Here is a 17,667-nt window from a genome sequence, read left to right on the forward strand (position 1 = left end):
TTGGGCAGTTGTCCTATCTGGGTCAAGAACATGAATGTCTTCCGGTTAGTGACAGTCACTTTCTTATCGACCTTTATATCTTCATTTAACTCATTTCATTATATTATTAATTTACAAGAGAATACACATGATAATAATTAGTATCTAGATTAATATATTATTTAATTATAAGAAAGTGTTCTTTTTTTTCTTTCAGATAGAGTAATTCATAACTGGTTATTATCAATGTTATAGGGCAGGATTCAAATGTATCGTACAAACAATTTTAAGTATTGTTTATAGGGAAATATAACTTAAAAATTAAGAGAAATTATACATAATTTAATCGTAAATCGTTTCATTTAGAAATCGCAGAAACTACTTTTTATACTATAAATAAAAAGTCGAATAGAATAGATAATAGTAATTAAAAAATATACATTTTTAAAAATTTGAAGGCTACTTAAAAAGTAGAACTTAAATATTATTTGCTATAATTTATTAATCATTAGTTTACACGATAGAATTCTATTAACTTGCTTATTTGTTTCTTAAATACAAGGTATTCATAGTTATATATTAGGTATTCAAAGCTTCCTGTAAAAAGAATTATTGGTAAATCTCAACCAAATTTAGTATACATATTATCCTGAGTATGCGATTTTTATTTTTTAAGAGAAAAAATTTATGTCGAAAGTCAGCCGCAAGGGCAAAATTGGCGCTGATGTCTCTTAGTGTATCGTTTTCTACTACCGAATAGTTCTTTCTACATACATCTCTGAAAACTTGCACTTTATTTATGATGACCTCGTATAATAATTTAAATATTCGTGACTTCATAATAAAAAAAAACACAGTAAACAATTTTAAATCTAAAATACAGTAACATTAGACGGTGTTTATTTGGTGTTAATCGTTTGTAAATAAACAAAATATAAGCTTTAGATCGCTCCAAAATAATTTATTTAGGCAATTTTGGAAACTGTTATTAATCCTATTATAAGGTATGTGTAAATGGTATATTTTTGTACAACCGCTCACGTTTTTGTCCATGATTATGACAATCTGGTAGAGAACTTAAAATTATATAATTATTGGCATGTGAAACAATATTTTAAATAAACACACGAAAAAAACATTTAAATGGAAGAAATCTTGACATGATAGCAGCTTAAAATTATAGTCTATATCTACGAAATTTGAAAGATAAATAATAATTTTAAAAATTCCTGAGGGTCTAAAACTGCAAGAAAACGCCTGCATAAATTATCTTACATCCTGTGTACGCCTACTGTTTTGCTCAGTTTACATAAATTATAATAACGTTTATCGAAATAAAAAATATATATATATATATGAATATTTTATATTTGTAAATTAATTCATAAATAAACATAAAAATTATTTGTAATAAGGTAAGAACAATAGTAATGTCTTATTAATTATAAAATTGTACAAAATAAATTGACACGCTTAATTACTTGTTCGAATCTTACAATATCATATACAAAATTCAGATAATAATTATCATTATCTCTTGGTTACTAAAATCTCTAAAATTTGTAAGTATTTTTTATACATTCTTATTGCGGCTTAAAAGTTATACTGAAGTTTTTATGAAGTGTTTCTCCTTTTCTTCCATTGTAAACAATTACTTTCTCTTGTCAAAATGTCATTAGAATACGAAGTTTTCTTCTTTGAAATACACTTAAACACTAGTCTTTATAGAGAAAACCTTTGATTTTATTCCTTTTTTGTTGCCCATAACTTTATTGGAATTTATTTTTTTCCAACATTATAATTGAAACTACTCATACACTAATCTTTCCACGTTCAATCACTACCCCGATCTAACACTTGGAGAAGATAATCAATGATTATAATATGTAAATTATAATTTTGATTGAGAGGGTTTGTGTTTCTAGATATTTTGCAATTTCCTCAATGCAATACGCCCATAGTCTACGCTTGATTTCTGCAATAAAATAATCATTCAATTGAATATGAAAAGAAGGTACTTGTAACTTATTACCAATTATTAATTTTATCTTATTGTAATTTATCTGTAGACTTAATCTTGAGCCTATTTATTACGAGTTAATTAAATTTATGTACCACTATCTACGGGCTTTAAGTTTGGTAATTAATATCAAACCCATGGCGGTGAGTTAAGGTGGCAGTCAACTCCGACTGGGCTGGTCGAAAAATCCCAAAAATATTTTGGGGTGGTCCATCCGAATATGTTGGACCCCCCTCACCACCCGATCGCCTCATTGTGGGCCTGGCCGAACCCATAATGGGCTTGCTAAAAACCCCTTAGGGAAGAAGTTTTAAGAAATCCCGTCAGAACTATCATAGGAATAAATGGGATATGTCTTCAGGGAGGAAGACATAGTAACAATACGTTTAATACTGATTTAAGATATAACAGAATAGAAAAAACGAGAGAAATATTATAAAGAATTATTAAAGTTTATTAAAGCTTAAAACCATACAATTCCCTCAGCATTACAAAAAGTGTTTTCCAATGCGTAATTAAAACGTCAACTGATTAATTCAGTTTTAACTAGCTTAAAAAAAAAGATGTATAATTATTATTCATCTTTCTTTTCTTGTTTCTCGTCGTCAGTTTTCTTTCCAAGGGGAACCGGTGAATAAATTCGAGGTACTAAAGGTTGCACCATAATCGATGGATGAATCAACTGATGCACTGAATGCATAACAGGTGCAGGTGGCAATAAATATTTAAAGGCTGAATGCTGCCATTCTGATTTAGCAACTCGAGCATAAGATGGTATTTTGACTTGCATCACGGGTAAAATACCCGCAGCACAAAATCCAATCATCAACGTAAAAACAATCTGAATAATAAAAATAAATGGTTTAAATCATATTTTTCCAACAATTTATGTAAGATAAAGTCGCAGGAAACTTACCAACTTATTCATATTGGATCGCTTATGGTATCATCGAGAAGAAACAACCGCTATTTATACAGATCTTCAGTAAAATACGTTGCAAAACTATCTTTTTTAGAAATTAAAAACGTCAGAATCAATTAATATATAACAAAATATCCAGTTTCTATTAAACTAGGTCAATCGAAATGCATCTTTAAATGCATCGAATTGTCAGGTTTGAAAACGAATTCTGCATTAAATTCGAGAAGAAAAAGAAACATTTTTTTTTTTAAACAAAAATTATATTTAATTTAACTTAATAACAGAGTAAACATTTTCTGAATTTCTGAAGGAAATTCTTGTCTGTTTCTATTTTTAAATGTAAAATAACGATTTTTTTAGTGTCTCACGTACTAGAATAGGAAAAATCCCCCAAAGATTTATCGTATTGCTAATAGGATTTTCGCTACTTTACATCCACGTTTATACGATATTTTAATGATTTTTATTAAAATTTTCTCACATTTTTATGCTGTTTAGTTTATTCTGTTTATTTTAAGTAATTATTCATTTTATTAAATCAGGTAAAAATCGTAAGATTTGCTTCTTGCATAGTGTTAGACAAACTTCTAGGAGTATTCCTATATTATCTTCGGTTGGAAAACACTGAATAAAGTTAAAACAGGAGCATATATTTCTATATACCGTACATATTTAGTATAGAATTGATGTATTTATCTATAGAACATGCACATAAGTCTTGTTAGATTTATACAGGCTGTGAAATCGTATGAAATCTCACTAGATGAATGTTATTCTACGTCCATTAAATCTTCCATAATGCCTCTTCCAAAGAAATAAATATGTTAAAGAAGGCAATAAATTCATTACGTCACGAATTACGACAGAAAACCATCATAATTCGTGACGTAATCATTTTTATTTTAAAACAATAATTAAGTGTTAAAATTAATAAATTAAACGAATAAAATGTAATAAAAATAAAAATAATAATAATTTTTTATTTCTTTCTTTACTGCCATCTGTCGTTTAAAAATGCCACCATAACTATTTTCACAACAATGGAAACACACAATTACGTAACAAAATGGAAGAAAAAAAATCACAATTTAATAGTAATTAAATCATTTTATAACAATTTAATTATGTAAAAATAATTTTAGGAAAAGAATAAATAACGTCATATAATTTTCATAATATAAAAAAATAATAAATTAATTAATAAACGTTCTAACAAGTGAAACATCGATAAACACGAGAAATTATATATGGCGAAGATCATGCTTAAGTAAATAAAATCAGTTGTTTGTCACATCAAATGACAGATATGATAATCGTGGTGGATCTTCCTCGACATCTCCACCCTTTGTACTTGACCCACATTGTTTTAAGTCCTTGAATGTGAAACTGAACCAGGTAACAAATAATATGCTTGATGACCATTCGTAGGATACTGACCACCTATAAAAACGTCTTCTCCTTACTAAGATGTACACAGATTAATAAAGAAATTTGTTGACAATATGTACAAACTCGTAAGTACCTTGTATTAATATAGTTTTATATAGTATATGGAAGAATTTAAATGTGGATAAACAGTAAAATTTTATATTAATTATAATATATGGAATGTTTTATTTACGTTTATTTTAACTTTCGCTCTAAATTCCCTTTACATTTAAAAAAAAAAAACAGTGAACAAATATAGTATTTTAGAGGAAATTTTATAAAGACTAAACTGACATTTGTTATTATTCCTTTAGGCTGTGTTTAGCTTGTTGGTTGTTGCCTGTTCTGCAGCCGTTATTATTCCATCATTGCACTACATCCCATCGAGCGCAAGAGTGACCAACATAGAATGGAAGGATAAACCAGTTAAATTCATTGTCCCTTCGGTGCCTTTAAGTCTCCATCAACCATTTGCTTGGCCACCTTACTACTATCCGTTCGTCAATCCATTTACCGTCCTGAAAGAAATCGAGAAACCAGAAAAGAAGGATGCAGAAAAGAAAGAAGAAGAGAAAAAGGAATAAAACGATCCAATAAAACTCTCCGATTACAATTTATCGAATGATTATATCAATATGCTGTCAGTTATAAATTTCAAAATTGTATACCGTAAATTGATATATATATATATAAATAAATAAAATTTGATTATTTTTTCACTCGAATTTGGCTTTATAAATGATTACGCTAATCAATTTATGAGGAAAATTAATTATTCGAATAAAGCAATCTAGCACAACACGGAAAATTAATACTAAATTGATACCTGGAGTAGGCTTATTTATTATAAGTTCATAATTAAGAAGCAGTTAAATCTACTAAAATCTCATCAGAGGAATAGCATGAATTTGGGTGGAGTCGATGTTTCGACAATAAGTGATGACATTAATATGAATTAGTTTACCAGCTTTGTTTAAAATATGAATCATCGATAGGTGTGCCAATTTTACACTTTCGGCCTTGAGCGAAATATCAATCATTCCTCAAATAATTAGAAAATATTATAAAGTAATATGTAATTTTCTTAAATTCGATTAGAGTTGTTGTTATTATTATTATTAAAAATAACAATTTAAAATTGTATTAGAATCACACGGTGAGATAAGGTAGCGTGCTGTCAAACCTCTGTAAAAAACGTCCATTGCTCGGAGATGTCCGTTATTTACAGGTTATATTTTATGAGGTGGTCGTTATCGAAGGTTCGACTGTATTATGCAAGTTGATGTACGTAGAACGTGTAAAAAATTATTCCGGATTTTTTAAGTCACAATTGATGGGTGCTGTTTTTTTGGGGGTAATTCGTCAAAATATTTTGACGCCTGATAATTTAGATAAAATAAGAATTAATTTAATAATTTATTCATTAATGACAACAAATTTCTATTTAGTAATTATTAAAAGATATTCATTTCACATTCTCTCTTGATTATTTACCAAAATGTATATAGAAAAATTCTTTTCAAGCTGTTCTGTTGGCAATTCAACAATAACAATAATGATAATAACAAAGCAGTTTGCAAGTTATTTTTTCTATTTAGACTTTGAAAATTTATAATTGATATTTCTTAAATCTATACATATAAAAATACAACTGTATTTTCTTCCTTTGGCTACTAAATTAATTAAAAATAAATATTTCAAGACTGGCTTAACTGATGACGATGACAAAACAATTCAATGTAAATAAACAGATGTACTTCACAATTATATTTCTTACTTAAAAGAGAATAATAAAACAAAAATTACATTTCCTATGAAAAATATCCATGTTTTCCTCCTACATTAAAGATAATAAAGGAGTTGTAATAATTATTTATGAATGTTTTATGAAAATATTAATATAATTTGTATTTCTTTTAATTTGTTTGCTATCAAATTAATTCATCTCAATAAAGATAAAAACTAATTGTATAGGAAACAATAAAAAATAATTAAATGTCTTATTAGTGTGGAATTTTATCGTTAAATATACTGTTTGTAGGCCTATATCGTATTAAAAAATAAAAACCTTCTGATAAATATTTGGTATTAATTGAATTAACATAAGTTTGTAAATATGTAAATTACAGTTTATTTTTAATTAAACTACAGCTAAATATAATTAGTTTTTAAAATTCATAAGGTCTTGATGATAGGATATGATAAAAAATTCAACAACGAGTTGCTTAACTTTTCCGGCAACATTTCGTGGCGCCATCTGTTATCATATTTTATTTACATTATTTTTATATTTTTAACTATTTTAAAATGGTAGAAACCTTAATTTAAAGGGCAGGGATGGGTTTTATAAAAAATTGTAAATGCTAATAACGAGTAAAATCATCGTTAAGTCCGATCCTTGTGGAGATACGCACGACCCTCTTTATCTGTCCACCCCCTCGACCTTTAATTACCAAATTTTAATAGCATCAATTCCCCTAATACACAGACCTCCTTGCAAAATTTCAGAAATTTTCGACAAAATTCGGGGTTATTAAGCTTTAAACAGGGTAAACAAAATCGCCCCCACACATACTAACATCCATACATACAAAAAATAAAAAAAAAATACCCGAATTTTTTTGAATTTCTTGACCTTTCGAGATGTCCTGAGCCCAAAAATGTAAAAATTATGGGGTTTATTTTTTAACCGATCGCCATACTTTCCCTCCTATATAGTATATAAAATCTGGAAAAGTTAAAAAAGGTATTATCACAAGCAAATAAATAGAAGTGAATATATTGTTTCTGTAATAGAAAAAACAAATAATAGGTAATAGTTAGACCCCCCTAAATATGTAAATCGTTCTAAATTCTATTCGTTAATCAGCAACATTTTTTGAATTAATCACCTTAAAAATATACTGTATTTTATATAAGGAACAAGCAATTACATTTAAAAGCAATGATATAAAAATTAATTAAATAAGTAATAATTATTTAAAATACTTACGCTAGGATCGAATTTAAAAGATTATTATTTTAAAATATATCTATTCTTGGCCGGTACATTATTTTCTTATATACTTATGTTTGTTTATTCTGTAGATTTATCGGGCAGTTCTTTGTTGCCCTCTACACATTATTTGTATTAATTATTAAATAAATATGTGATGTATATATATACAAGAGTAGGGATAAAACTTTTTTCTTAAAATTCCCTACTCTTGTATCTATTTTGCTCAATCACACTGAAAAGTTTATATTACTTTCACTTATATTGTGATTAAGCTCTTATACAAACAGAAGAAAATAAACCAAAAATTATTTATAATAAAGGTTTTTTTTTGTATATTAAATATTATTAAACGTTCAAATTAAAATAATATTGATGCATCTATTCAGAATTTCCCTTTTTGGCCTTGGCAATCAAGGCCAATCTGTATAGTTTTTCCCTCCTACAACTTTCACTAACCTACTCAATTTAACCAATTATCTAACAAATAAACGTATTATCATTTAAAAATTACAAAAATATGTAAGTAATTTTGGCAAAATTCGAATAAGGAGAATGTGTATTTCGAAACAATGTGGGCATCACAAAAATTGATCTTGACCTACATAGATGGATGAAAGTAAATCAACTTTCAAGGGCGCAGTCTCATTTATAAAATTTACCTCCGGGCTAATATTTTTTAACCAAGTTATATAAGGCTGGGAACAAAGATTTATGTGTGTTAAGTCTCCAGGCTTTTCGTAGTCGAGTTCAAAATGAAAGCTCTGGTGAGTAATTAAGATCTATAATAGCTATCATTTCGTTTCATATGCTTAATGATAATTTTCTTAATTATAGATTTTCCTTGCACTTTTGGCCGCTTGTTCTGCCACTTTCCTCTACCCGTACTATCATTACACCTATGGATTACCGGGAAGTTACGTTTCTAAGTACGAGGTGAAATATCCTTATTACCGATACACCGTTCCTTCTACATATCTGACTTATCCACATTACTATCGTCGTTACTATTATCCGGGATACGTCTATCTGACCGAAAAGAAACCCGAAAAACAAGATGAAGACAAATCTGATTAAGGATACTTTTCTCTTGAATGCACCTTTAAAGGATGTACTGTACTTTTAAATTTACATTTTATATTCTTACTTATGGGATCCCTGTGATGTACTTTTATGCTTTTTAATACTGGATTTATTAGCTTTTAAATAAATTTTTATAATTAAAAGTTACAATTGATCTTATTTTCAAGTGTTCTAATCCACTCTGAAAGTAGATTTCGCGTTTAAACAGAAATGTTTTGCAAGGAAAACTGATGTAAAGTATAGAATAAGTCTGCATCGCTTCTTCATATTATCTTTCTTTTATGTATTTGTATGGCTCTAAATTTAAAAAGTAAGGAAAAATACCTTTAAAATAATTGAATTTATACGTAAATATTGATATTAACATTTATACTATTTTTAATTCGAGTAAAAATTAAAATTTTGTCGCCATATTATCCTATTACTTTGTTATGTTACACAATTCTATCAATATTCCAATGTATGCACAGTACATACATATATATATTTATTATTAAAAATTCTTCATTTAACACACAAATGTATTATTATATGTATATTAGGCCCAAAAGCCAGGATATATATTAAGATTAATTTTAAAAAATGGTAAAAAAAACGGTTTGAAACGACTAAATTTTATTATTGCATAAGTATAAGCATAAGAGGGAGAGGTTTAAGGATTACCCCGAAGAACTAGAGGAATATTTTAGCTTTGGAATAAAAAAGTGTCTGCGTTCTATCTTTATTACAACTATATTTATTGATGCTAATATTCTGAGGTCACGTGATGACGTCAGAATTTTCGGGCCTACTTTGTTAACAAGTCCGCCCCTGGTCGGAGTCGGAGTCGTGTACAAATCTACCGACTCCACAGCCCTGATTTATACTATCCGCCGCATCGAATAAATCTTAAAATATAGCCCAGTTAACTTACTCCTGAGGCATTCTATATTTACGAGTATGTGTGTATGTGTTAATGCATAATTTTTAAATATCTTTCAATATGATAATTTAAATGAAAACAAATTTATTAATACTTAATTATGTAGCTTTTTAAACTAGTTTTTTTAGCTCAAATATAAAATATATTAAATAATTGAATTTCTTAGTTTAATCGACGTCAATTATATAAAATTATTACATAAATTACTTGTAAGACTATGTACCAAACAAAGCTAGATGATAATTTATTCGTTTTTGAACGATTTAACCTTGATTTCTTACTCATTATTTACCTTTATTTTCGTTTATTTCCCTTTTAATTTCTTATTTCTCGGTTACTTTCAGAAATTATATTTAATTTTTCATATTTTTATAGCAATAAAATGTAATTTCAATAATTATAATCAAGTTATTAAAATATCTTAAATAATATAAATACAAAGTATTACAGAAAAAAAAAATCTTAAATAAACAACAGTTATAGTAAAAATTATATAACTCCAATTTAATGCAAAATTAAATATAATTTTAAAATTTTATTAAATAAGAAGATGGTATAAAATATTAAATAATTTTTCCTCTTCTCTATTAGCAAAATATAAAAGGAATATCGCAGATGCTCAAGGACAGCAATAAAACCTTGATAGGGGTTTTGTATGCTGAATGATAATACAGAGGGTGGAGTCCATCATTTTTTCACGGTTAAAAAATAGCCTTCGATTATATTAGTTACAGGTACTATTGCCATTTCTGTATTTATATATCAATTTGATTTTTCTTTAATTAAAACTTGCTGTTTGAAATATTTCTATACTATCCCATTTCCCTATAAATTATCCCCCTAACAAGCTGAGACTCGAGTGAATTTTTGCGGTTATTACTCAGTGTATAGGATATTAATTCTGTTACAATTAATTATATGCGAATAATTATTATTGTGTTGATTAATACAGTAAAATTTCCAACAATAACGGCGGCCATTTTCTCAGGAAGTGTCTTCAATGTATACAAAATAACCTCCGAACCACTGCCATTTTTTAAGTTCCCATCAGTGGTCGTTGTGTAGAGGTTTATAGAGATTATAAGTCAGGTAAAATTTAAATAAATAAATATAAATTACAAAAATATGACTTGAGAAAAACGTGTTAATGAGACGTAAGTGCAGCATCTTTTAATAAAAATACGCAAGACAAGTTTGATTGAGCGAGGAGGAAAAAAAAAAGATTTTATTGAGAGAATAGAATAGAACAAAAGCGCTTTTATCCTTTAAGAAATTATCAAATTCATTTATTCTTTCTTGTCATCTTTCTTCTCTTCTTTCTTTCCTGCCAGGAAAGGATGAACGAAAGCACCGTGATGAAGAAGAGCGCCATGGTGAAGAGCAAGAGGATGATGGTATCCGTAAATGCCTGGTACTCCGACGTATTTTAAAGATGGCACATGATGTGTAGTTACTCCGTAATTGTAAGCGAGTTGAGCGGAGCTCACAGCTACTAAGAGTAAAAGGATGGCCTGGAAACACAAAAAAAAATGTATACAATCATCCATAGTGCGACGATATATAAGCAATAACAATAAAGAAAAGAGTACAAACACTTACAACTTGCTTCATTTTCGTGTTCCGGTTATTGTAACAGCAATGACACCTAGGGCTGTCTTCACTCTATTTATAGTAGAGGAACAAAGATTGCATAATCCTACTCATCTTCTTGACCTCCTTAAAACACGTTCAGAATTCGTGTATAGGAAATCAAATGATGATCAAGGTCGTAATAGATAATTCAAGGAAGACAAAAAGAATTTATCCAATTTCTATGATGAATGATCTAATTAAAGCTGATAAGGAATCAGGTTTTCTTTTCCTCGTTCATCATTCGATAATATAGAATTAAATAGAGTTTTGAAAAGTAAAATAATTTAATTTAAATTCTGATGCTTTATAAAATATTCGATTTTCTTAAAGCTCTAATGTAATTTCAGGCAAGCGTCTGAAAACATGCACAGCCAATGTTAATCTGCGTGTAATCTGTATAATAGAGTTTCACCATTCTACAATAGAAAGTGAATTGTAGATTCATCAGTAAGCGGCATCGAAATAAAAATATTAATTATTAACAAACAAACATTTTTATCTTGAAGTAATATTAATTTATATAATATTTATGTTGTACAACATACGCACATCACAGGGTGTAATTTGTGTTAATTTATGCAATTTAAAATCTTCTTCAAATGAAAATTCGAGAGTAAAAATATTAATCAATAATAATCCTTTTCTTCCGGAATTTTCTATAATTAATTTAAATTAATTAATTAATTTATAATTTTTATATTTAAACAAGAGATGGCGATCTGACGGCTTGCTTCCTGCCAAATTGCTTAGTAATTATTTAGCCTTAATAGCCCGATAAAAGGAACCCGGTTGATATAAATAATCTTTTTTATTAAATTTTATTATTTCAAAAATCTGAATTTTGTAAATAATTCAACGTGTATTTTTTACAAATTTGTCCATTAAAATATCTTTATAATTATTATTAATTTAAAATTCGTAAATGGATATTAATAGAATCTCCGTCCTGCCATCTGTAGTTTACATTTAAAACTAAAAATAATATTTTGGAGACGTTTTATTACACGAGGAACAAATATTACAAATATGATGATATGATTATTTTGAAATTAAATTATAGATATAAAAATAATATCGTGTTATAATTAGTGAATACATTTATATATTTATTATAAATATACTTAAATATGATTGAAAAAATTTAAAAATTTAATGCGATGATGCTTCCATCTATGAATAAATATTTTTAATAAAATTAATTCGCCCGAATTAAAAATTTTAAAAATGACGTAATATTATATTAAATTTTATAAAAAATTATTTTAATTAAACTATATATTTATTTAATTAAAAGATTTCATCTTTAAGCCAATTTTAACGAAAATGAATAAATTTGCCAATAATACAGGAAAATACAAATACGTCTCCAAAAAGCCAGTGTTAATCTGTGTGTAATTAAATATCTTCTAAATCCTTATATAAATACTCTAAGCTGTAAATAATAGTTACATAGATAACCAACTTGTAAAAACCCAATGCCATAACATATATGAGGCCTTTCTCTCTAACAAATGATAAATTTAAAACAGTGAAGTCCTAAATAGTATAAAGCCTAAACTTGTAAATTCGGCAATTGCACGTGATTAAAAACATTACCTAAACTATTACGACTTTCCTTAATTTTAATTCTTTCCTTTTTTTTATAATTAAATTAATCAATTCGATTAATTTAAATAGATTTAATATGATTTATTTATATGAATTGCAAGGCCGAAAACCAGGACAAATTCATCATTCATTAATTCAGATTTTTAGCCCTTGAACGGGTTGTCAATCGAACGAACAACGCCCAAGAATATGAAACTAGGTCAATGTCGATAAAATAAAAATTAAAAAAATAAAAGCGAAAATTGAAGATGTTTCTTCAGTTTCCATTTTAATATTGGAAGCCATTTTCTAGTTGTCAATATTTTTTTTTTTTTTTTTTGATGGAAATCACTCAATTTTCTTGGCGTTAAGTTTTAAAAATCAAATCACGAGTTAATAAATATTTTTAGTGCCAATTGAAATTCGATTATTCATTCCGAAATGAAAATATATCAAAAGTTTCGCGTCAGAACCGACCCGAAAGTGTTCACGACAGCGATTGAAGTAATATTGAGTCAAGATAATACGTTTACATATATTTATCTATATATATATATATCTTTTATTTTACTCCAGAATGAAGGCGTTTCTTTACAGACATCATTTTTTTTGGAAAATGCAAGACCCTTCACCCAATAACATTAAAACCCAGAAAGCATATTAAAGTGTTTTAAAAGTGGTAACCGTAGGAGTAAGCGTTGGGAACTCCGTGGAAGTAAGCATTTGGGTGATGGTAGTAAGCACCATATGGGTGGTGGAATGGGTAACCCAAGTAGTGGTGTTTCACTGGTTCTGGTGCTTTTGGTGCGAGAGCGGCGATGGCAGCGGCATCGGCGAGAGTTTTCTTATCTGGGCCAATGTCGCCTGCGGGGTGGAAACCTGTAGCGTCGGCGGTGTAGGTGACTTGTCTCAGGTAGCCGTTGGCATCCTTGTAGCTGTACTGTCCACTTACAGCACCAGCAGTGCCTGATTCGGAACGGGTATGAAGGCCTGCATCACCGGTGTTGTAGCCGAAGCTGTAATTGACGCCATCAGATGTCAGATGTGCGTCTGTTGCGAAAGCGCAGACGACGAGAGCGGAAAGAATGATCTGTAATATTAAAATACAACAATTAAGCCTGCAAAGTTTGCTTTTCCTATTGCTAATATGACTAGAGGTGAAGTAGTAATTGCTGGTAGATAGGAAAGAAAATCATAAAATGTATACTTACAAATTTCATGATGTCTGTTGCTGTCTGTGAATGGAAGACTGCAGTGAAGACTTGGTCAAATGTCCACTTATTTATACCACTCATCCCATCACCTGACAAATATGAGGAAGTGATTTGATTCGTCCGTTTCGACCTTGTTATAGGTGTACAGATCGGATGACCCCGCCAGAACATCTAAAGATGGACCATTTTAGCACCTACACATTCGATATGCAAATCGAATTTTTTTTTGCCACACTCGAAATTAGGTCAACGAGGGACACATCAAAATTTCGGCGACAAGAAATTAGCATTTGTCAAATACAGAGTAGCTAATTCCAGTTGTGGTTTACACATTCAATGAGTCAGTTAGTCGGACGTTAAGGTCACCTAGTGAAAATCTGTGTTGGAGAAACGGAATGTTTTCCTATCGGGAAGAGCATTCTGCAAGGATTCTTGATTAGCATCCAGATGTTTAACCTTGATCAGCGATTGTCCTTGTACATTCCTCTCTTCATTCACGGTTTATTGATTAATACTTTTTATTATTTTTATGAATATTCTGATTTTAAATACAGTTTTGGAGGTCTCTGCTTTAGAAGGTTTGTTTACATTCTTCATTAGACCTGTTTCTGAATAAAAGTGATTATAAGAAACCGTTTATCGTGACGAATCGCGAAGTTTCTATACTATTGCAATAGAAATTTTAGTTGTATTTTAGAATTTAGAAAGATATAAATTATTATAAAGTAAAACTTCGCTTTGGGCCAACTTTTTTATGTGGCCATTCATGAAATTACCCTGTAAAACCGCATAAGTTTTAATATAAATTATCTGGGTGGCCACTATCTACCTCACTTAAATGGCCAAGATTGAAGCATCCTAAAACTGACGTTTATCCACGTGTAGGTGGTCAACAGAACAGAATAATTAAGTTCAACCTATAGTTTAAAGTACTGTACTTTAAACAGAATTGCTGTAGTTTTGAAACAGTTTTTCGAAATTTGTATTAAACCCTTAAGAAGATTTAGTACAGTATTTTAATTACAATTCTGTATATCAATTTTTTCATGAGCCTACTTAAGCGATCACTCATTTATGAGGCCAGAAATCGTACACCATGTAGCTGGCCACATAAGTGAAGTTTCACTGTATTTAAATAGAAGTTTTTTAAGTTAAAGACATGCTAATTCTCCTATTTCATTCAACTTACATCAATGCATTGTAATCTAATGTATAAATTAATTCTTGGAACTGATTGTATCGAAGCTATCGTATAGGCTACCACTTAATATATACTGTAGTTATAACAGTATAATTGATCTACACGAGTCAAAAGAACTATACTGCAAATACAAAGGTTTAATTAGATATTAATAAACTCATTAGCACAGTTTTCGTTTAAATATTGGTTAATTGTGAGTCTATGTGTACTTAAATGTTTTATTCATTCCACTATCAATTACCAAAATCCATAATGGTTGACGTATCATTAAGAGAAGAACATAAAAACATTTCAAAGTTGAAAACAATAATTATTGTTTTTTTAAACAACAAATTAAGCATTCTCTTACGAGTGAATTACCCAGATCATTGTGAAGAGTCGAATTTTTATTTCTAGTTTCGTAATATTGGCGAAGGACATCAGTGGAGGTGACAAACTGACCTTGCTCAGATACCGTTATATCTAGGGTGCCCCACCCAATTCAACTATCTTGCAGATGGGTGGGACGAGTTACAGTTAGAAACTATTTTTACTTTTTAGAGGAAGTTCGGAAAATAAATTTTTTAAATTTAAGATTTTATTTTTTATTTTTTATAATGTGCAAGGTGTTTCCTATTTCCTCTTCTGTGCAAAGTAAAATAATTTAATTTATAGAATGAATTAATGTTCTAAAATTAAATAGGTTTCATATTAAATATAGTTGCCTTACAGTCCTTAATTCTAATTTGTCATTAATTGTCTACTTGGACACAACTTATTATTAGGACCTTATACTGGTGCTACCACCAGTATAAGATTCTAATAATAAGCACAAGTATAAGGTCCTAATAATAAGCACAAGGTCCTAATAATAAGCACCAGTATAAGGATCTAATAACAAGTTGTGTCCGAGTAGACAATTAATGATAAAGGTTTCATATTAAATCTACAAAATGTATAATGATTAAAATCTAAATGAGCCCTTGAAATTCCTGAATCTATTCTATCAAAAAAAAGGGGGGGGGAAATAAGAAGCTCAATTTAGTAAGAGGATAGTCATTATTTTATTGAGTTTCTTTTCGAATTTGAGGAGAATTAAACCTGGTAAAAGATCTTATCTTGGTTACATCCATTGAATCTCTCTCTAGCCATTTAAATATATGTAGACCTACCTATATAAAATTTAATTAAAAACAGAAATAGGCTATACAAACGTTTCTAGGAGTCCAGAATTAATCTATAGGATCCAGAGGAAAGTATAAGCTACATGAAACATAAACATCCCACCCCTCCCTTGATTTCTTCCCTCTTATCCTTGGTGATAAACATAACAATGGTAGGCTAAAATAACCAAATCTTTAATATGGTAAATATTTAATAATTATTAATAGAAAATTACATTTAAAAAACAATTAAATTAGCAAGTGTTATTATTTATCATACTAAGAAATAATATGTTAAAACTGAACAATAGTTTGCATGAGGCGGTGGCTAAGAATATTTGGAGGATAGTCAAGGTAGTTCGTAGGGTCAGAGTAAACTCGTGTGGGATTGCGATGATTATGATGAATCAATAACCAGTTTTAGCTATAATTAATAGTGTAATCGATACAATAGATTGTAACCGAACGGGGGATTTTTATGAACCATTAAACTTTATAGCCATAACATTTAGAATTTTTAATTCGTCCTTCTTTTACAATGGATTTTCGAAGAAAAAACTGGATGATAATTAGAAATTAATACAGTTTATAATGTATTAAAAATAATATGTAATTCATAGGAAATGTAAAAAAAAATCAGGAAGCAATTATTTGCTATCTTCTACTTGAATTAGTTTGCCCTTGTAAAAGAGTAAACAAAGAAGATTGATGATTTCTAAAGGATAAAACAAGAATATTTTGCCAAAAAATAAAATAAACTTGATAGACCTTACTTAATAGACCTATTTATAATTAATTTAGAGTAATTTTAATTGATCTTATATATCTTTAATTTAGAAAATTATAATTAGTTATATTATCTCTCCTTAAAATTTAATTAGGTGCAATATAAGAATGCTTTTTAACATAAAAATATGGTAAAGTTATCATTATGCATCTAATTAATGCTGAAAACATTAATTACAAGTAAATCACTCTTAGCGAACTTTGATGATAAATTCATCTTTTTGATTTGTACATCATAAATTAAAGGGACTTTTGATGATAAAATTTAAATTACACTTTTTAAGACAGTTTGCATTCCACAAGTCAATAAATTTTACTGAAGTTATCTGTTGATGTGAATGGAATATAGGATGAGGTTAATTTTTTTTCTCAAGGTAAAAACCCACGGTCAAGGTTTCCAACAATTTCAAGGATTTATCTTTTAACTAGAGCTTTCTAACAAGTTTTTTAGTAATAAAATTTACTTTTAAAGTCTTCTTTCAATGTTTATGATTTAGTTATAAAATTTATACATTATAGAATGTGTAAACTTGATTGAAACTGTGTTAAATCTCTTTTGTAGGGTGAGAATTTAAGAGATGAAATATCTAATTACATTTTTTTAACTTAAATTAATTATTCTAATTTGTTATTCGTATAAATTGTTACGACCAAGTCTGCGTTATTAAAATTGCTAGCGGAATAAAAATTATATCAGAATGGTCCAAACCTTAATCTAAAATAAATTGAAATTATAATAGAAATATGCGAATGACG

General features: G+C 28.6%; 1 protein-coding gene and 2 long non-coding RNA genes across 3 annotated transcripts; 1 reads left to right on the forward strand and 2 right to left on the reverse strand.

The window, feature by feature from the left end:
* Positions 1 to 7,848: 7,848 nt before the first annotated feature.
* On the forward strand, positions 7,849 to 8,577 carry LOC136972986 (uncharacterized). The gene is made up of 2 exons (XR_010880425.1): positions 7,849 to 8,111; positions 8,182 to 8,577. It is a non-coding gene; the product is annotated as an uncharacterized lncRNA (long non-coding RNA).
* A 1,881-nt stretch (positions 8,578 to 10,458) lies between these two features.
* Positions 10,459 to 11,286, reverse strand: LOC136973004 (uncharacterized). Its single transcript, XR_010880427.1, has 2 exons — positions 10,949 to 11,286; positions 10,459 to 10,860 (listed from the first exon to the last, which is right to left on the reverse strand). It is a non-coding gene; the product is annotated as an uncharacterized lncRNA (long non-coding RNA).
* A 1,952-nt stretch (positions 11,287 to 13,238) lies between these two features.
* On the reverse strand, positions 13,239 to 13,863 carry LOC136973611 (adult-specific rigid cuticular protein 11.9-like). Its single transcript, XM_067268352.1, has 2 exons — positions 13,780 to 13,863; positions 13,239 to 13,658 (listed from the first exon to the last, which is right to left on the reverse strand). The coding sequence occupies exons 1-2, from the start codon at positions 13,861 to 13,863 to the stop codon at positions 13,239 to 13,241; spliced, it is 504 nt and encodes a 167-aa protein (XP_067124453.1).
* Positions 13,864 to 17,667: the final 3,804 nt, after the last annotated feature.

Source organism: Centruroides vittatus, unplaced genomic scaffold, assembly GCF_030686945.1.
Source record: "Centruroides vittatus isolate TY-2023 unplaced genomic scaffold, ASM3068694v2 contig_1074, whole genome shotgun sequence".
NCBI lineage: Eukaryota > Metazoa > Arthropoda > Arachnida > Scorpiones > Buthidae > Centruroides > Centruroides vittatus.

Bases quoted from the DNA above. Each gene is read 5' to 3' on its own strand.
- LOC136973611 (XM_067268352.1), bottom strand. From the start codon at position 13,863: ATGAGTGGTATAAATAAGTGGACATTTGACCAAGTCTTCACTGCAGTC. The intron at 13,659-13,779 runs GTAAGTATACAT...TTAATATTACAG, and splicing joins CAACAGACATCATGAAATTT to ATCATTCTTTCCGCTCTCGT.